Source organism: Polypterus senegalus, chromosome 7 (genome assembly GCF_016835505.1).
Source record: "Polypterus senegalus isolate Bchr_013 chromosome 7, ASM1683550v1, whole genome shotgun sequence".
Classification (NCBI taxonomy): Eukaryota; Metazoa; Chordata; class Cladistia; order Polypteriformes; family Polypteridae; genus Polypterus; species Polypterus senegalus.
Window position 1 is genome coordinate 183437230 of NC_053160.1, and position 21370 is coordinate 183458599.

The 21370-nt window shown below is 40.9% G+C and overlaps 1 protein-coding gene across 4 annotated transcripts in view; it reads right to left on the minus strand.

The window, feature by feature from the left end:
• Window positions 1–21370, minus strand: part of hook3 (hook microtubule-tethering protein 3) — a 133147-nt gene that overhangs the window by 77770 nt on the left and 34007 nt on the right. For all 4 annotated transcript variants that reach the window (XM_039759693.1, XM_039759692.1, XM_039759694.1 and 1 more), the window contains exons 3-4: window positions 10531–10616; window positions 5983–6055 (exon numbers count right to left, since the gene is read on the minus strand). In XM_039759693.1, the coding sequence (XP_039615627.1) occupies window positions 5983–6055; window positions 10531–10616 (159 nt within the window). The remainder of the gene's footprint in view (window positions 1–5982; window positions 6056–10530; window positions 10617–21370) is intronic.

Genomic DNA, 21370 nt, shown 5'->3' on the forward strand with positions numbered 1-21370 from the left:
CTAAATTGAATTTTTCTTTTTAGGAATTTAAAAAATGTGTTGTGTTCTTGTTGCTTACAATGGTGCTGTTGGATAGACAGGTCCATAGGTGAATGAAAAAGCCTTCCAAATTTAACAAATACGCCCATTTTCAAGTCAAAAATCAAAACAAGAATTGATCTGCATCTTATGATTGCACACATATTGCAAAAACTGTATCTGTGTAATTTTAAGAAAAGAAAAAAGCACAACACAAAACACAGTTGTGACATTCAGCCATTTTAAAAAGAGACTGTGCATGTTACTCCGCTGCCTGTCGTCTTCTGTGGCATCTTCCAGGGCCAGTGGCATTTATTCACATCAGAAATTCATCACCAAGCCCAGCTGTTGACACTGAATGTTGATGCCCTGATGTAAATTGCCGTCTCTGTTTTGTAGACAACTAGATAATAATAACTGAAAAGGTCACACTTACGATCGCTTACATTCTTTCACTATACGGAATTCATTATTAAACCACTATTCATTATTTCACCAGCTGCATCCACCATGTGGCACATGTGCTCCTGCCTCACTGCTCACCTGGGGGTCAAAGTTGAACTGTATGTCACCCTTTTCACCCACCTCCTCATTCGCAGATAGGAATCGGTAGCACAATCTCACTTGTCATTTTCTACCAAACATGCAAGCTGTATTAGTAATTTATCAAGTGAGGTACGGCTAACAGAGCCTCCAAACAAGGTGATAGTTTACAGGCTCAGCAAGTGTTTTGTCTGCGGTCTGCACTTTGCCCTCCAGTCCTCAGCATTGCTGCTCACAGAGCTGCTTTTTGGCATGATTCTGCAGGTAGCGCAGAGCTGTCATTTCGTTCTCACAGAGCCAGGGTCTGCATGAGTTTTGCATGTTCTCTCATGTATTTAGGGATTGACTGTTATTTGTACAAAGTACAGGGTGATTCAAAAAGATTTGTCTAATTTCAAAGTGCCATATCTTTACAACTGTGAGGCGCCTAGGAACCAATTACATACCAATTGAAAGAAGGGGTCATAGAGTTTCTGACTGTCATCACACCCAGCAACACTGGATGATCTCCAAAATCACAACAAAAGAGCCGTGAGTACACCGACACCTAACATGCTCAATCGAGTATGGGATGAATTTGACTATCATGTTGATAATGTCTGTACAGCTGAAGAAGGTTATATATTAAGCACTTATAAAATTACAGAATAAACTTTTATGCTCACCTAAACCATTTATTGTATTGTTATGTAATGTTTTACAAGTGAAATAAATAATTTTGAAATGAGATGATAGTATGTGGTCTTTTTCATCATGCCACCACTTAGTGTGAATCTCGCTCTGTAGGCTATGGAAAATAAAAACACAGAATGTAACAGGTGAAAGTTATGCACCATTTAGGAAAAAATATGATGAGTGCACACATCTGTCTGTTATTTCAAGCCATGGCTTGTAAATAAATGTTAATAAAATTGGACCGAATAGGCAAAAGTAGGATTATAAGCCAAATGCATGCTTGGCACTTGAGGCTTGTTGAGTGGTTACAACTCCTCCACTAACGGCAGAGATTAGGAGCAAACAAGCAAAACTTAAAAGGATTCTGATCTCAAGAAAAAGAGTTCCAAGTATCTGTGATAAAAAAATTATTTCTACTTTTTTCCCATTATCACAAGGATGCCTCATAAACACAAAAGGCATAATGTTTTTGAAATCTAAACATATGATGCTTAAAATTTGACATATATGGGAAGTTTCTAGACTTTATCATTCAACTATGGACCCGTGTATCCATTAGCCCCATTGTAAGCTGCACGAAGTGACAAAGTATTTTTAAATCTGATAAATAATGCTCGACTTCAAAACAAATTTACGTGGCAAATGAATATATACCATGATTGTGAAAAAATACACTACTGGTCAAACATTTTAGAACACCTCAGTTTTTCTTCAAATTTAATCAGTTGAAATGCAATAGATGACCTAAAATGGTGAAAAGGTTAAGCAGTAAAGTGCCAGAGGTTTAAATTTAAAGTTCAGGTTAGCAAAAACAGAAATAAAGGAAATTTCACAACATTGTACAGGAATTAAAGTAAATGAAGTCTTGCAAGTGGGAGAAAACAATTTGAAAAGGTGTCCCAACTTCTGTTGATTACTTATAAACCCTCTGTCTGTCTTAAAGCAGACTGTGTTGCTACACCCTTTACAACATAGAAAATTCCATGATAATGGCAACTAAATGAAATGAAACAGAGCATTATTACCCTTAGTAGTAGTAGTATAGTCCTTTCATTTAGAGAAACTGCAAACAAAATCAGTGTCAGTGAGTCCAGTTGTGTCCTACACACTCCAAAGGCCATTGGAAACTGGAAGAAACTCTGATAGGATGAGACCTGGCAGAGCCAAAGGTTACAAGCCAATCAGAAGACTAGTTTCTGGAGGTCACGAGCTTGTGTAATCACAGGGTGCCTCACAGCTTCAAGCACAGCTTAACAGTGATTGAAAAAAAGCAAGCGTCAGTTTGTACTGTGTAGAGGAGACTTTGTGCTACTGGTTTGACAGGTCGAGTGGCAGGAAGGAAGTCATTCCTTAAAGGACAAAAGAAGAATGTGAGGCTTGCCTAGAGGATTAATAAGGGCTATGGACTACTGCACAATGGAAGACAGTCTTTTGGGCTGATGAATGTAAATTTGAGATCTTCAGCTCATCATGTAGGGTGTCTGTAAGCCGTCGAGTTGGTGGTGATGATGATGGTTCCTGAGTGTGTGTGTGTGAAACTAACTGTCAAACACGAAGTGTGATGGTCTGGGTCTCTTTTGCTGAAAGGCAGAGTTGTTGACTTGCATAGAGTGAATCGACAGGGTTACCACAGTTTGGCCGTTAGATCAGTAAAATTTTGAATACAATTTTGTACACTTAAAAAAAATAAATCAAGGAATTATAATTTGCTCTATGCCTTAATTTCATGGAACATTACCATAAAAAAAAAAAAAACCTGAAGCGTTTTAAAACTTTTGACTGGTAGTTTAATTTCAACTTGAAAAAAAATAACGATCATATCCTTTAATTTTCAGAAACACCCAAAATAAAATTGAGCAGATCAGAATTTTAAATGTGTTTATTAACGGGTACCTTTATTGTCACCCTGGTTTTTGTCAACTGAAAGTGTTATGCACATACACTGGTTAAAACAGTGTAATGATCTGTGAATCTACTGTATGTTTAATATAATACCCCCTGCTCGCTTTGCTCGCCCTTTTTCTGGTCCCAGGCATGTTTAAATCTCTTGGTACAAAGTCTAGTCTCGCGGGACATGATAAAGTGTCTTTCTGAGTAGATCACATCTTGTCTTGTCCCAAGTTTTTTTTAAATAATAAAGAGACAAAGAAAAAGGTAGAGGATTTAATAACATTACACAGATGGCTCAGGTGTTTAACTGACCATTCAAGTTGAAGCTCAGCTTTACACTTTCTGCCCATTTAACAAATTCATTCCAAACTTACAAAATTAGCATTTTATTACATTTAAGAGATTTCAAAAAGGGGAAAAAAATCAAATGAGTCTTGTACTGCATAATTAGTTCAGAGATATTACAGTTGTGAAAGGTGAAACTGACATAACCTAAAGAAGTGCTCAAATCCTAAAAGAATGACTCTAAAATATCTGTTGCAAATTGGACTGAGAATTTTGCAAAGAAATTAGATAATTTCTTTCAATAATCTGTATAAATAGTGTATGTGCTGAAAAAAGATTGTGTGTCAGATGCAACGAAAAAAGTCGAGAAAAACAACAAAAGGGAATACATAGTACACTTTACAGTAGTATGGCTGGCATGGAGGTGCAGTAGTACCACTGCTGCCTCGCAAAAAGGAGACCACAGTTCACATCCTGGATCTTCCTTGTGTGGAGTTTGCATATTCTCCCCATGTCTGTGTGGGGTTCTTCCGGTTTTCTCGCACAGTTCAAAGACATGCAGGTAAAGTGGAGTGGAGATGTTAAAAGACCTAAATCGTTTGCAACTAGTGCAGAATGCAGCTGCTAGAATCCTAACTAGGAAAAGAAAATCCGAACACATTTCTCCAGTTTTAATGTTACTACACTGGTTACCTGTGCCATTCAGGATAGACTTTAAAATTCTGCTTATGGTTTATAAAGCCTTAAATAATCTCGCCCCATCTTATATATCGGAATGTCTGACACCTTATATTCCAAATCGTAACCTTAGATCCTAAAATGAGTGTCTCCTTAGAATTCCAAGAACAAAGCTTAAAAGAAGTGGTGAGGCGGGCAGCCTTCTGCTGCTATGCACCTAAAATCTGGAAGAGCCTGCCAATAGGAATTCGCCAGGCAAATACAGTAGAGCACTTTAAAACACTACTGAAAACACATTACTTTAACATGGCCTTCTCATAACTTCACTTTAACTTAATCCTGATACTCTGTATGGTCAATTCTTTATAATAACTATTCATGGTGGCTCTAAAATCCGTACTGACCCCTACTCTCTCTTCTGTTTCTTTTTCCAGTTTCTTTGTGGTGGTGGCCTGCACTACCACCACCTACTCAAAGCATCATGATGCTCCAACAATCAATCAATCAATCAATCAACATTTATTTATATAGCACATATTCATACAAAAAAATGTAGCTCAAAGTGCTTTACAAAATGAATAGAAAAATAGAAGACACAATAAAAAATAAATATAAGTCAACATTAATTAACATAGAATAAGAGTAAGGTCCGATGGCCAGGGTGGACAGAAAAAACAAAAAAAAAAAAACTCCAAAGGCTAGAGAAAAAAATAAAATCTGTAGGGGATCCAGACCAAGAGACCGCCCAGTCCCCTCTGGGCAATCTACCTAACATAAGTCAAACAGTCCTCTTTGTATTTAGGGTTTTCATGGAAGGACCTGATGATGATGGTCACGTAGACTTCTGGCTTTCAGTCCATCAATGATGGATGGATTAAAAGGCAGAAGTCTACGTGACCATCATCATCAAGTCCTTCTGTGAGAACCCTAAATCAAAGAGGACTGTTCATTTAGGTTAGGTAGAATGCCCAGAGGGACTGGGCAGTCTAATGGTCTGGAATCCCTACAGATTTTAGTTTTATCTCCAGCCATCTGGAGTTTTTTTTGTTTTTTCTGTCCACCCTGGCCAGACCTACTCTTATTCTATGTTAATTAATGTTGACTTATTTTATTTTCTTATTGTGTCTTATTTTTCTATTCTTTATTATGTAAAGCACTTTGAGCTACTGTTTGTATGAAAATGTGCTATAGAAATAAATGTTGTTGTTGTTGTTAAATTGGCCCCAGTGAGGGGCTGGGTGGTGTGTGTGTGTGTCCACTTGGCGCCCTCCCCATGGTTTGCTCCTAACTTGTGCCCTATGGTAGCTGGGATAGGCTCTAGCACTGAACCACACTAAGACCCTGTTCAGGACTAAGTGAGTTAGAAAATGACTGACTGACTTTGCAGTTGTATTAGAATGAGGTGCAAAATGGTCACTCGTATTTGTAATAATGTGGGCTGATTTGTAGGAAACCAAACAAACTCAAGCAGTTCAGAAATTCCTAGACCTCTGGAATGTCATATAAAGGGCTGGTTGAGAACAGTCCCAAGGGATCACAGCTGCTTAGCTGACTTTTTTGATGTTAGGAAGGGGCTTTTGTTGGCCGTATCAAGTTGCCTAATGCTCCTCCTGCAGGGGCAAGTGCAGTAAATTCCCATGGATTCTGAATCTGCCAAAGAGTTTGTTGAGAAAAACAATGCAACTCTTCCATGAAGTACAGAACAGAGTTTTAGTCAGTTGCACAGCAGGTAATGAGAAATGTAGAAGGCATATATAGAGGAGGAAGCAGGAAAACTCGACTGGAGATAAAAAGACTTATGATACAAGCTTACTGTATATTCCAGATCTCCTTAGAATCAAGAAGTGCTAATGAGGCAAATCTAATGCCTAGATCAGAGACGGGTAATTTTACCTTTAATCTCCAATTATCGCCAACCTCTGTTTTGATCCTATTTATCCAGTTATCATCAAAGTAGGAAGGATCGCTTAAGGAAAAAAGAAACAAGTCTGTGTTAGACACTGCACTATACATGACTGCCCAAGGGAGTGAAATGATAGCATATTGGGTCTAGGATGGCAAATATGATATTAAACACTGATTTTCACCACTGGTTTCCATGACAGACCTAGGATATAATATGTGCTATGTTAACATTACTTGGAATGGAAAACAACAAAAGCAAAACATTAACAGCAACACAAAAATATCTGGTAAATATAATAGGCTTTCAGTGACGCTGGCCTAAAATCTTACAGTACCATTTTGTGTTAATAATGCAAACAAGCAAAAAGCGTTAAATACAGGGTGAGCCAAAATGAAGTACCGCGTTTCTCAAGGTGATTGCGCGAGGTAGAGGCAGCCGAGTTCCTCTTAAGGTGATCCCTTGTAGTTTTCAGTCGGCCACATGCCTTGGTCCGGTGCACATGGTGCTTTCGCTGTCAAAGCGTTTTTCAAAAATAACGGATCCATCATCACCACACAACGCGCCTTCCAAATGAACTTCAGCATTCCTCCGAACGGTGATGTCCCAAATCGGAAAACAATTCTTCAGTGGGTGTCTAAATTTAGACAGAAGAGTACAACATTGAACAGAAAATCTCCAGGCCATCCTTGGACTGTACAAATGCCTGAAAATATCCAAGCTGTAAGGGCATCAATTTTGCAGTCTCCTAGATGTTCAGCACGCTTCTGCCTTAGACATTTTCAACACGTCTTTGAGTAGGATTTTGCATGATGACCTTAATTTCCATCCATACAAAATGATAGTAGTGTAGGAACTCGCTGAGAGAGACTGGGAGAGCCGTAGAGTCTTGTGCGCTAACATTCTGCAAACCGTTCATCGAGATGCCATCATCATGTGCAACGACGAGGCACATTTCATTTGAATTGTTGCGTAAATAAGCGAGATGTTCGCCATTGGGCTGAAACCAACCCTTGTGAACTTCATCAGAGACCCCTGCACAGTTAGCCTGTTACAGTTTGGTGCGCTGTTGCAGAATTTGGCACTGTAAGCACTTAATTTTTTGAGGACGGGGAAGCAACAGTCTCTGTCACTTCAGAACGTTACACTGAAATACTAGAGAACTTTTTGCGGCCCCAACTGGAAGAAATGGATGTGGAGGATGCCTGGTTTCAACAGATCATATGGCGTGGAGATCCATGCAGGTTTTGCGGGAGGTGTTTCCAGGGAAGCTGATCTCCCAGCACGCTGATGTCGGGTGGCCTTCACGTTCGCCTGATCTTGCTCTGTGCGATTTTTTTTCTTGTAGCGTTCTCTCAAATCGAAGGTATACACTCTTACAGCGACCTCAAAACCGCAAAGCCCTCAAGGACGCTATTCACCATGAAATCACTGCTATTCTCCTTGAAATGGCTGAACAAGTCATGCCACCACCCTGAAGACATCATTTATAAAACAGTGAAAAAATTAATTTTGCATACCCTTTCTTGTGTCGTAATGAAATTTATTTGTAGTGTTTTTGAAGAAAACATGTTTGAAATGTGGTACATCTTTTTGGCTCACTCAGTATAGACATGTATAATATAATAAAATTAGAAATTAATTAATTGCATAATGAATGGAGAAACAGTGTCTATGAAAAGCAGAGCTGTGAGGTCGAAGAAATTATTGGGCTACTGAAGTCTGAGTCAGTAAAAATGTACTAACTTCGACTACAGGTAAATTGTAACAAAATGTGTTACAATTTCCAACTTCACATATACAGTAGTAATTACAATTATTTTGTCCTCCTAGACTTTTAATAAAAATATAGTCACTTTTTATGTCTTTTGTTCATTCTTATTCAATATTTGTAACTTTTTAAAAAAATAATACAAAAGCACCACAAGGCATTGCTACAGCCTTTAAAGCCAAACATTAACAGGTTGGGGGGCTAAAAAGTAGCCTGATGATTCATGTCGGCAGAGACAAAATGCCTCGTATCTTGAATGTCATGTGCTTTTAGTTAACATAATAAATACAATGGTCTAGTTGCAAATGGAGGATACAGAGTTGGAGTCGGTGGTACCGTAAATTAAGGAGTTGGAGATGGAGTTAAGGGTTTTGTGTACTGACTCTCTGGGCTGTGGAGTCAGTGCATAAAAATTTTGCTTCTCTGACTTCTCAATTTATGGTACCACCGACTCTGACTCCAAATCCCTGATTTGTAATTAGGCACATGTATTTACTATCTTGACTAAAATCAAACAATATACAAGATATAAGGCATTGCATCAGCGCCATCGCAAATCCTCAGACTACTTTTAACACCCTAATCTGTTTAAGTTTGAGTTTTAAGGTTGCTGCTGTGACCTTTTTATATTATTTATTTAATAATAATTACAAAATTAAAAAAGAAGGTTTAGTTTTACCAAAATGATTGAAGGAAAAACAGTTTAACTGAATTAGTACAAGTGAAATTGGAAATTTTAACATGGTATATTTCAATTTACATTTACTTGGAATCCCTACAACCTTAAGTCGACTCCTGTTACCCAGAAATTGCTTTCCGACTCCACAGCCATAATAAAAGCGAAAGATATTCCATTGAACAAATTCTGTGACTTCTAAAACCACTTGGCTGTACAAGTGTTGATTCAGGTGTATCACATGGAAGAGGGTGAATACTTACGTGATCAATTATTTGGTGTTTTACATTTGCAATTAATTTAGCTCTCTTCACATTGAGATTAAAGACTCATTTTCTGTTGTCAAAAAAGACAAATCCAGTCAGCCTCAATGTTGTATAACAATAAAATGTAAAAACCTCCAAAGGAGTGAATATTTTTTCATAGGCACTCCTGCTCTTTTTGTTTCTTTCAGTCAGCTTTCCTGCTTCTGTTACTTAACAAACATAAAACATTTGCTTTTTGTTAATGCTAAGGAATGGAGGACATCAAGTGTGAGAGCTTTGACATTTTCTGTCGCTAGCTGCTTTACAACATGGATTTCCTTCAGGGATGAAGCTCACGTAGTTTGATGACTTAGTGTGTGGTTTCGAAGTGTGTGACTGTATTTGCCACCACTATCCTCAAATCTAAATTTCAAAATTCAATGCACTGTCATTGCAATAGAATTATTTGTTATAATCCCACTGGGGTAGAAACATCAGAAATTCAGTAGCAATACAATACACACTGCATTGATATAGTGCGATATACACATAGAGCAGTTGTGATAAAGATGCTATATAGCACCCGACCCGGCACAGACTTACGCAGAGGCACGTGTAAAATAAACAGTCTTTTTATTTTTCTTCAGCAGGAGGGCACGTCTTTCCCGTAATCTCACCAGCCACAACACAGTCCCATGAGCACTTAATACACCACAAACACTCTTTTCTCTCCACCTTGGCGCCACCACTCCTCCCAGGCAACCTCGTCCTCTTCCTCCCGATTCTGGCTCCTGAGTGGTGGATGCTGGCCCTTTTTATAGCCCACCCGAAGTGCTCCAGGTGCTTGATCACCTGTGGCTAATTGCACCTTCGGGTGGAGCTGCTGACTCCATACAGCACCCCCTGGTGGCCACCCCAGCTCCCCACAGAGTTTTGGAGAACTCCATCTCCCATGAAACCCTGCGGGAAACTGAGGTACCATTGTCAGCTAGGGAGGCTGCCACCAAGCGTCCCGGGGGGCATGGGACCCGGCCGCCTGTCACACAGTAAATAAAGCAAGTGCAATAAACAGTAGCAGTGAAAACTGAGAAATGTGTAACAGTACTTGATGAAAAATATAAATGTCATGTATAAACATGCATTATGTAGCTTATAAAACAAGTAGTAACCATAAATACTAGCCACAAATCATAGACATGACTGTATGTAAGTTAACAGTTTAATTTCCAGGGCGGTAAATATACTCACGAGGAATGAGATACACGCTTGCATAAAGAAAACTTCAGTTCTTTTTAAGGTCTAGTTCACGATTAGTTTTGGAAGTCCTGAGATCATGTCTCTATTATGGACATTCTGACATTCAAAAAAAAGTGTTGGAGTGGTAGCCAAAATGTAAAAATGAAGAAAACCCTCAAAAGAGGAAACTGCTGTAAAGAATGCGTCTGTGAAGATTCTCATCCATTTCATCCAGGTGAAATTATCTGGTAGTTGAGTCATGGCAACTGGACTTCTTTCTTCTTAGGTAGAAAGAACAACTCTCTAAGGCAGCATCTGTCTTTACCACGGCCCAAACATACAGTATAAAAGTTGGATGTGTCACTCTCAATAGCCTTAAACATATTTAAAAAAGCCACACATGTTAAAAACCTTTAGTTTAAAAAAAAAAACAAAAAACATGTTTGGCCATCATATGAACAACTAGAAATTCAGAAAAGTTTAGCAAATCATCTAACTGACCCATTTTACTGGTTTAACTTCCTACATTTACACTGTCTGGTTGTACTCTTAACAATGAAAAGGGTCAAGAACAAAGTGTGAACTCAAAAAAAAACAAAGCACTTCTTACATTTTTTGAAGAACTTGAGCCATCACAACTCCACTTGTTAAATCTTCCACTGTTTTGCATGGTGCTTCAACACCAAAGGTTTGTATCTGAAATTAAATAAAAGGATCAATTAATAACCGCTATATTTTGATGGCACGTTATCGAAGGTTGGCAGTAACATGATATCAACATTTCGAAATGTAACTTTGAGCAACGCTGCGTTATAGGTTATGCAGACAAATTCAAAGCAGCTTTGTTGTCCCCTGCACAATATGACTTAAGGCAGCTGTTAACTACTGTCTATAGCAATACTCACAAGAAATAATACAATATAAGGCAGAGTCAGAGATGCGCAAACATATTTCATCAAAACAAAGCAGAAATGCCAAAATCCTAGTCAAAAGTGAGAAAAAATATGTGCCGTATATACTCGTGGATAAGACGGGACTTGATTCTACAGTAGGATTTCTGGTATTTTATAATTTCGGTCATATAAGTCTAATGCGGAAAACTCACGCTATTGGTCCAAGAGATTATGATATGCTAACGCCCACCTGAGAGAGGAACCACGGCGCACACGGCCTTTTTTTTTTTCTATGTGGGTGTGGCAATGCGCTGTATCAGCGTGTGCCCCTTACCTCTCCCTCTCCCTCTCTTTCTCTTTCTCTATTGTGCATACGTGACCACATGGTAATACCTGAACTATTCCGAAGCGACGTTTGCACTGTTTGCACCTTTATCGTAAGAGCATCCATTATCTACGATGCAGTGTTCGATCAGAAGAAAATACGAAGCTGGTTTTAAATCAAAAGTCGGGAAAGAAATTGGTAACTGCGCTGCTGCAACATCATTCGAAGCGTCTGAGAAACTGATATGTGATTGGAGGAGGCCAGAAGATTAAAAAAAAAAAAATTAAGTGACGCATTTTTGAACAGGTGTATAAGTTGGGGTCTGATTTTATGATCGATTTTTCGGGTTTGAAGACCCGAGTTATATGCGAGTATACACGCTACTAGTCCAATAACATATGGCATCCATAATGTTGTTTGCACTTCCCTTGTATACCAAGAGCTCAGTTGTAAACTTTCTGGTCGTGCAATTGAAACAATACTGTAGTGCCAGCTGTTCTTGGCCAGCAACTAACGGTGCTTTTTAATCAACAATACAATCTCCATAGACATCACCTGCAGTACCCTCCCATAATGTTTGAGATAAAAGACTCTTTTCTTTCCTTGATTTACCCTCTGCTTCACTTTTCATATAGAGCACCATAATATTTGGGACAATTGGTGCCAGAGGTATTTGTGATTCCTCAGGTGTCTTTCATTGCCTCATAAGATACCTCGGCTCACTTCTACCCTTTCAATATGAGGACAAGAGCTGTGCCAGTGAAACTCAAGGAATAAAACCATTTATTAAACCCTTAGGATGACCTAACTCAACTGTCAGGAATATCAAGTAGTAACAACCTAAGAGTGCTTTGTATCAAAAATACGATCTCCACAGACACCGCCTACAGTGCCCTCCATAATGTTTGGGACAAAAGAATCTTTACTTTCCTTGATTTATCCCTCTGCTCCACAGTTTAAAATTACAAATCCAAAGCTTTGGGGTTGGCTTAAAGTGCACACTGCAGACTTTAATTTAGGGGGATTTGAATACATTTCGGTCACACCATGTAGAAATAACAATGACAGCACTTGTTCTACATGGTCCTGCCATTTCAGGACACCATAATGTTTGGGACAACTAGCATCACTGGTGCTTGAGATTGTTCAGGTGGGTTTCACTGCTTCATAAGATCTTCATCTTCATTTGCTTCTAAACCTTTGGAGTCTGTGGTTGCCATTGCTCAACATGAGAATAAACACTGCCAAAGTCAAAGAAGCCATTGTCACACACGTGCGAATGGGACACAGCTAAATGGCCTGAATGATAGTAATTCCATGCCAGACCAGGGGGCGGCAGGGTGCACTGACTGTCTTTCTCAATCCTTTGCAGACCATCCACCGGAAATCCTGCATGGTTCCGGCGCCACTGATGAAGTCACTTCCGGGCCTATTGCAACCGATGACGTCACTTCCGGAGCCACCGATGAGATCATGTCCAGTTCCGGACATCACTGATGATGTCACTTCCTTTTCTCTGCATATAAAGCCGCCATCTTAACTCCCTAGAGAAGTTCTGTTTTGGACTAAAACCTGTGAACATTTCTCACTTAAATAATCGTTTTGCAGCCAAGGCACAGTATATGGGTAGCTGCCCCAAACCTTTTTGATGACCTTGTGTCGTTTTTGTGACACCATTATGTGGTTGAAAAACAAAAATAAAACCATTCGAGACATCAGTCAAGCCTTAGGATGACCAAAATCAATTGTCTGGAATATCATGAAGTAGAAACAATGCACTGGTGAGCTCATTAATCACAAAGGGACTGGTAGATCAAGGAAGACCTCCACTGATGAAGACAGAAGACTCCTCACTATGGTAAAGAAAAAGCCCCAAAACGCCTGTCTGACAGATCACTTCATGAATATAGTAATCTCTCCTCGATCACGGGGGTTGCGTTCTAGACCCCGCGATAGGTGAAAATCCGCGAAGTAGAAACCATATGTTTGTATGGTTATTTTTATATACAAGCCAACCCGCGGCATACCATACGCCTCATAATCAGGCCGGTTTTTAAATAATTTTTAAGCACGGGGAGAAAATTTAACATTTGCAAAATTGGTAATGTAATAAATCAGCAAGAAAAGCAACATTGTAACAATGCACGGAACGAACCAACACACAATCGTCCGGGCGGCGTAGCGAGGTGGGTGTGTACAAAATGCAGGAGCATCTAAGAAGACGCATGTTTGTCGCGGATGCGAATTGCTGTATGTAGCGTGTACAACAATTCGCTATGCTGCACGCGTGCGTGCGTCGTAACGAAAACTTCGTTTTTAAAGACTGCTCACTTCATTGTGTTTTAACCTCAGTTGTAAAGGAATGTTTTAATGATCCCATGGGATACCCCTTGCAAACAGTTTTACACGCTGCATATGGTGATTCACCTCATGAGAAACATGCCTCTATGAACAGTCAACGTGTGGGAGGGGGGTGTGTACAAAGGGTAGAGACGAAAACAGTGGGAGCGTATGAGTCGCACTTAGTGGCAGTTCCACGGTTTGCAGCCGAATGGGGGTCAACGGCTTACCCGCCTAGACACACGCTCAATCTCATGCACAATTATTTATTGAATGGTAAACACTTCTGGAAAGACACGGTTGTCTAAAACAGGTTAGTGTGAGAATACAACAGTAAGTGAATGAAAAGATGGAGCTCTGGAGAGAGCAAAATACAACACAATAGTGAACCCGCGGCATAACAAACGCCGCATAATTATTTATTGATGGTTGAACACTTCTGGAAAGACACAGGGACACCCCTCGCAAACTGTTCTACACGCCGCATACAGAGAATCACATCCGCGACATGATTTTTCCTAGATGGTCCTGTCGCGTCCACCCTCGCACTCGAAGCATTCGCACTGCCTGGTCATGTGCCTGGTCGCAAGCCGTGTCCACCCTCGCACTCGAAGCATACACACCGCCTGGTCATGTGTCCGCTCGCAAGAGAAACTCACGGAGAGCCGCCAACCAGCTGCCTGTGTGTGTGCCTCTGTCTGTCTCTGGCGCGGCGTTCTCTTGCGCTGCCTCTGTGTGAACCGGTCAGGCACAGAGAAGGTCAGCTGCTGACAGAGCGTCTCGACTGTTGCAGGGCCTGCATTGGTAAAGCAGGTAAAACGGTAATGAAACAGAGGCACAGGTCTTATTGGTTTTTAAAGACTGATTCCTTCATTGTGCTTTAACCTCAGTTTTAAAAGATTGTTTTAAGGATCCCATGGGATTCCCCTCGCAAACCGTTTCACACGCTGCATATGTCGATTCACCTCCGCGAGAAACATGCCTCTATGAACAGTCAACGTAGCTCGGAGGTACATGACATTAACCTGACCTGCACTGCATGTGGCCTCTTCGACAGACGAACATAAATGACGCCATTTTTTTTTTTGTCGTCGTATCCAATGGTCTTGGAGTTGGTGGGCGTGGCTCCTTCCTGTGTGCACCATAGGTGTCTCACTTGTCGGCGGCTTAGTGAATCCACGCCCCTTCAGGAGTGCTTTCTATGGTTGTCTTGCCTTAATAAATTATATATATAGATTTTAAGACCTTAGAAACTCTCCCGCACTGTTTATAAATATCCTCCTCATAGTTATACAGTAAACCCTCGTTTATCGCGGTTAATCCGCTACAGACAGATAAATGAATTTCCACGATGTAGGATTCTTTGTTTAGAAATCTAATATTTTTTACAGTTAGAGCATAGAAAACCTGTTTACGACCTTTGAAATATGATTTTTAACATTATTAGAACCCTCTAGACATGAAATAACACCCTTTAGTCAAAAGTTTAAACTGTGTTTCATGACAAGATAGAGATGACAGTTCTTTCTCACAATTAAAAGAATGCAAACATATCTTCCTCTTCAAAGGAGTGTGCGTTAGGAGCAGAGAATGTCAGAGAGAGAGAAAAAAGTAAACAATCAAAAATCAATAGGGCTGTTGTGCTTTTAAGAATACGAAGCACCTAAATAAAGCGGCCGCAATGAAGGATCAATGTGAAGGTAGTCTTTCAGCATTTTTTAGAGGAGCGTCCGTATCTTCTAAGCAAACAGCCCCTCTGCTCACCCCCCCTCCGTCAGGAGCAGAGAATGTCAGAGAGAGTGAGAGAGACAGAGAAAAGCAAACAATGAAAAATCAATATGGGCTGTTACAGCTTTGAAGTGTGCGAAGCACCATGCGGGAAGCATAGCATATCGTTTATCATTGAGGAGTTTTATTTAATACGTGATACATGCTCTGATTGGGTAGCTTCTTAGCCATCCGCCAATAACGTCCCTTGTATGAAATCAACTGGGCAAACAAACCATAAATTGAAAGACCCATTGTCCGCAGAAATCCGCGAACCAGCGAAAAATCCATGATATATATTTAGATATGCTTACATTTAAAATCCGCAGTGGAGTGAAGCCGCGAAAGTCGAAGCGTGATATAGCGAGGGATCACTGTACAGGCCACCTTGCAAGATGACAAAAAAACATGAATAGAGCAAAGTGTGGAGATATCCTTCATGAGAACCTGCTTCTGAGTTTTATGGACCTCAGACTGGGCCAAAGTTTCACTTTAAAGCTGGACACTGACCTAAAGTGCAAAGTACAGACAACAAACGAGTGACCTAGAGACAGCTCTGTAAATGTCCTTGAGTTGCTCAGCCTGAACCCGCACTTAAACGCAATCAAACATCTCAGGAGAGACCTGAAGCTAGCTGTCCACTGATGGTCTACATCCAACCTGAGAAGAGCATGAGAGGAGCTGCGGAGAAGCTTGTCATGTCAGACCCATGTAGACTCCAGGCTGGAACTGTTGACAAAAATAAGGCTGTGTTCAACAAAGTTCTGAGTAAAGGGTAGCGATACTTGGGTCAAAAATTCTAAAATCCATTTTTCACTTTGAGGTATTGAGTGTTGCTTGATTAGGGAAAAAATGAACCCAAATCATTTAAGCATACGGCTGAAACATAAAATGGAGGGCCGAAGACAGTGAGCCTAACTCAGCGAGTCTCAACAGAATAAAACAACCACAAGTCAATGCAAATCACGTCCCTAGAGTGCGCAGGAAAAATTAAATTTGTGAAATATTTAAATGCACATTACTGTATGTTTGCATAGAAATAATACAATGCAATATTATTATTTTATTTTTTTGGTACGTTTTTGTTTACTGGCACAACACTAACAGCAGGTGTCATTTACTGTTTTCAACAACCTAACATATCTATTGTAGCCAAACTTCCTTTCTCGTTTTCAGGAAATTCTCCAGACCTGATGTCAGAGGACTCCTTATTCCTGTGTCTAATTACAAGGCTTCTGCTCCAGCACTGCTTACTAATCTTTCACTTACATAAAAAAAAAATAAAAAAAAAAACGAAAATGAATTATGCATGTAAATAAAATGACTCGAAGCATACAGTGTTTGCTCCAATGCTTTTTTTTTTTGCTTGTTAAAATGAGGCATCTATCAGCCAGTGGTCCATAAAGTCACCATATTTATTACAAATGCTTTGGCAAAAATATGCAAGTTGAAAAACTGATGACAAAAGAAAAACTTGCACATGGAAAAGCAATACAAGTGAAAAGAAATAAAACATTTTTTGGCCAAACTTTTCAGCTTTATAACATGTAGTACTAGTACTAGGGTGTTGTACCGTGTTAGCCATTATGGATAAAGTCAGAAGTTTAGCAGAATGACCCCTTTTATTGGCTAACTAGTAAGATTACAATATGCCAGCTTACAGGCCCACTCGGGCCCCTTCTTCAGGCAAGATGTAATAAAAAGGGCCTGAGCTACCTCCAAAGCTTCCATATTGTAATCCATTTAGTTAGCCAATAAAAGGTGTCATTCTGCTACACTTCTAAATTTATAACATGAAAATGAATAGTCGAAAAAGCTGACATTTACTTAATACTTAAACCCCATTCGCTTCCATGTACTACTTAAGATTTCAACTGCAGATTATGTAAGTGTAAAACGCGGCTCCCATAACCCAACAGATCATCACTGAATTGTGATGGTGCTGCTCCTGCCTTGGGCCTGATGATTGCCGGGTTAGGCTCCAGTGGTCCCATGACTCTGCCCTGGATAAACAGGATTACAAAACTAGACGGATGGGTGCATTTCATACATGTCTACTAATAAAAAGTTATTTGTTAACACTCGGGCCAGTAAGACAATATTTGGGTTTAGTCTGTATTTCTGAAAATGTAAACTCATTCACAGCGGCCCCTTCTATGTCCTTTTTAAAAATTTGAATGCATGCCAGTTGCAGGTCAGGTTGGGGAGCATGCATTGGCACAGCGCGTTGCCGCACCCATCATACAATGAAACAGCTCAGGATTCCAGTTGGCAACCATCCAGTTAGACATGCAGTTTATTCCCACCCTCTGGAAATGAGCCTCTATCTGCCGCAGCCAGGTGTTACTTGGATGTCCCCATGTTCTGGTCCAGCCTCAAAAATGAGGATCCTGTGAGCCGGATCATCCTCGGGGAAATTGCACAACATGGTCGTGGTGTCATAACTGACGCTCCTTCGCAAAGCAGGACATGTGCCTCACTCAGGACTCCATGAGCAACACAAAGTCAAACCAGTGGTACCTAAGGATTCTCTGACGAGACACAGCACTGAAGCAGTCCAGTCTTTGTCTCAGGTCTCACTGGACAGTGTCCACGTCTCGTAACTATATAACATACTGTATGTACGGTGGACTCCTAGAGTATTCACTTTCTGCACACTTTACTGTGTTTTAGGCTCATCTCATCTACACTCAATATCCCATATTGACAAAGTGAAAACATGTTTTCAAAAAAGTTTGCAAATTTAAATCTCTCATTACTAGGAGAATTCAGACCCTTTGCCTTACAATTCTAAACCGTGCTCAGGCTCATTCAGTTTGCTTTAAATCTCCTTGAGATGTTTCTACAACTTGACTAGGCCTGGTTCTACAATTTACACTGCATGCCAGCACAAATAACAACACTATGAAGTCCAAGGAACTCTCAGATTGTGGGCAAGGATGATAAGGGCAAAGGAATAAAACCATTTCTAAAGCTTTGCGGAGCACAGCAGCCTCAACAATTGTGAAATGGAAGACGTTTAGAACCACCAGGACTCTTCTCTTACTAGAGTTGGTTGTTCAGTGTGACTGGCTGACAGAGTCATTACCCGGCCGGGACACCAGCTGTATTAGGACCTGGGGAGAGAGCACTCGCAAGGCACTACCTCCCCTTGGATGCTGGAGGGCAGCCCTCCTGGATGGCGGTGGCACTATGGATTCCTGCAGGGCACGCTGGGAGTTGGAGTTTGGTAGAGAACTGTTGGTTTCCGTGGGGGTCCACCAAGGGGAGCTGCAGAGAGCCCTACTTTGGGCTTTCACAACACCTGGGAGTGGTTTCAGGTCTGATTAATGAGCCACCTGGAAAACTCCCAGGGCCTGCTTAACAGGAGTTGTCTCACTCCATTCAGGGAGCCAGAGTCGGGTGGAAGAGGACAAAGCTGGCCAGAGGAAGAGTGGAGGCAGAACGACAAAGGGAGAAGAAAGGAAAAAGATGGGACTGTTTTGAGAGACGGCTGGCAACTCAGCACAGCCGGGACGCCCCAGTAATGGAAGGATGGGGGAAGGCAGCAACTTTTGGACACTGCCTCCCCCAAAACACTAGATGGCAGCTCCCCTGGAGTGTAGCGGTGACCCAAATTCCCACAGGGCATCTTGGGACTTGGAGTTTGGTTTCTCAGCCCTGTTGGGTGCTATGGGTGCCACCAGCGAATGCTGTGAAAGGACCTTATAGTCCGGAAACACTTGGAAGTCACGAGGACGGAAGCCCCAAAGTACTTCTGGGCTGATTAAAGACCTGGAATTCTCCAAGTGACCTGAAAGTCCTGACAAGTCACGTGGGAGGAAAAACAGAAGCACTAACTATATAAAGGACTGCTGAAGACCCAGCAAGCGAGCCAGAGACGGGTGGAGCTGGACAAAGCTTGCTGTGAGATGTGGAGGAGAAAGAGAAATATAATTATTGTGTTATTTGATTGTGTTATGATGTCTGTGGTGTTTAGGGAGCACTATACAAGAAGAAAACAATTTAAATTACTTCTTGGTGCTTTCATCTGGTGTCCCGAGTATGTGTCTGTTGAGTTAAAAGGGGCAAATGTGACCACTAGCATTCACACTGTATATTCGGTGCTTGGTGTACTGTGCTGTTGAGAGGAGGGAGGGAGACGTGCTTCCAGTGTGGAAATAAACATGTGCTGTGCCATAATAAATAAATTTGTGTCTCTGCCATTCTGTGTTGGGATTGGGGCAGCTGGAGCGCCCGTGGGTTTCCACACCAACTAAACTGATTAACCAGGCAAGAAGGGCCTTGGACAGGGAGGCGACCAGGCATTATAGCTACAGGCTATCCAAACAGAGAAATTGAACACATTTTGCAATAAATTATAGGAACAGGCCAACCAAATGAGAAACTGAAACATTTTGCATTAAGTTACAGGCTAACCAAAAGAGAAAATGAAATAGTTTGTGTCAGAGAATCAATTTGGCAATGAACACCAGTGTCTGTATTTAGTTACCGTTAGCACTCATTCTAGTTTGTCTGTCATTTTTGGTATCTGAAAGCCCATCAGAATCTCAGTTCTGCCTAAAGCTGGAAGCACATAAAAAGTTAACCAATGAGGGAGAAAAAAACACTTCATCTTAAAACTGCATGGATAACATCACACCATTGAACAGATTTCATCTTTAAACATTTTGTTGTGTATTGGCAAGTTTTGTAGATGTTTGATTTTCTTTAACCTCCAGCATGCTCTATCAGACTAAATACATTAATATCATCCTCTATGAGTACACAGGGGCATATTAAGTTGTTTTTAAATGGGTACGCCACTCATTTTTGCAATGCACTTCAGGTCAGCACTTTCTTCACCACGACTAGGGTGGGGAGGATGGGTGGTGCCCTCCTTGAAGACAGAGCAATGTATTTCAGTGAATCGCGGCCAGGGACCACGGTCACAAAAAACAGGAGGGGCTCTGTAAGGGCCCCCATGCAACGCAGCCTCTGCATCCCCTCTATTTGCACAGCTGCATTTTCATTTACTCCCTTAGCAGACACTTTTATCCAAAGTAACTTACAAGGGGTCAAACACAAATCGAGATAACATCAATCTGGGTGAATGTTTAGGAACAAGTGTTACAAGACAAGTGAAGAGCTCTAAACCAGAGCAGATTAAAACTTGTTACTCTAACCTATCAAAGCCATTACCAATTACACAGATATTTACAGTAAGTAGTCAAGCAAAATGACACCTTTGATTGGCTAACTAGAGAGATTACAATATGCAAGGTTTTGAGGCAACTCAGGCCCCTTCCTCAGGCAAGATGTAATGACATCATTTTGTTGATAAAGAGCTTTATGGATGGATGGATACTCCAGCAGCAGCATACTGATAACAAACAATATTAAACAGTGATAAAAAAATGCAGGTAAAACAGACAATAACTTTGTATAATGTTAACGTTTACCCCCCACCCCGGGTGGAATTGAAGAGTCACATAGTGTGGGGTCTCCTCAGTCTGTCTCTGAAGCTGCTCCTCTGTCTGGAGACGATCCTGTTCAGTGGATGCAGTGGATTCTCCATGATAGACAGGAGTCTGCTCAGCGCTCTTCGCTGTGCCACGGATGTCAAACTGTCCAGCTCCGTGTCTACAATAGAGCCTGCCTTCCTCACCAGTTTGTCCAGGTGTGAGGCGTCCCACTTCTTTATGCTGCCACCATCGCGTAGAAGAGGGCGCTCGCCACAACCACCTGGTAGAACATCTGCAGCATCTTATTGCTCTGTCCTCTCTTGCACAGAGCATCAGTAGTGGCAGTCCAGTTAAATTTATCATCCAGCTCCACTCCCAGGTATTTATATGTCTGCACCCTCTGCACGCAGTCACCTCTGATGATCACGGGGTTCATGAGGGGCCTGGTCCTCCTAAAGTCCACCACCAGCTCCTTGGTTTTGCTGAGTTGTATGTTTACTTGTGATATTTACCCCTAGGTATTTAAACTGATCTGCAAAGATAAAAGGGAAGGTGTCTAATCTAATACTGTATGCTTGAGAATTCACTGGAAAGAGTACACTTTTATACAAATTAATTTTGAGACCAGAGATCTTTTGAAATTCTGTAAGTGCTGTTAAGACTGCAGGCACAGTATTTTGT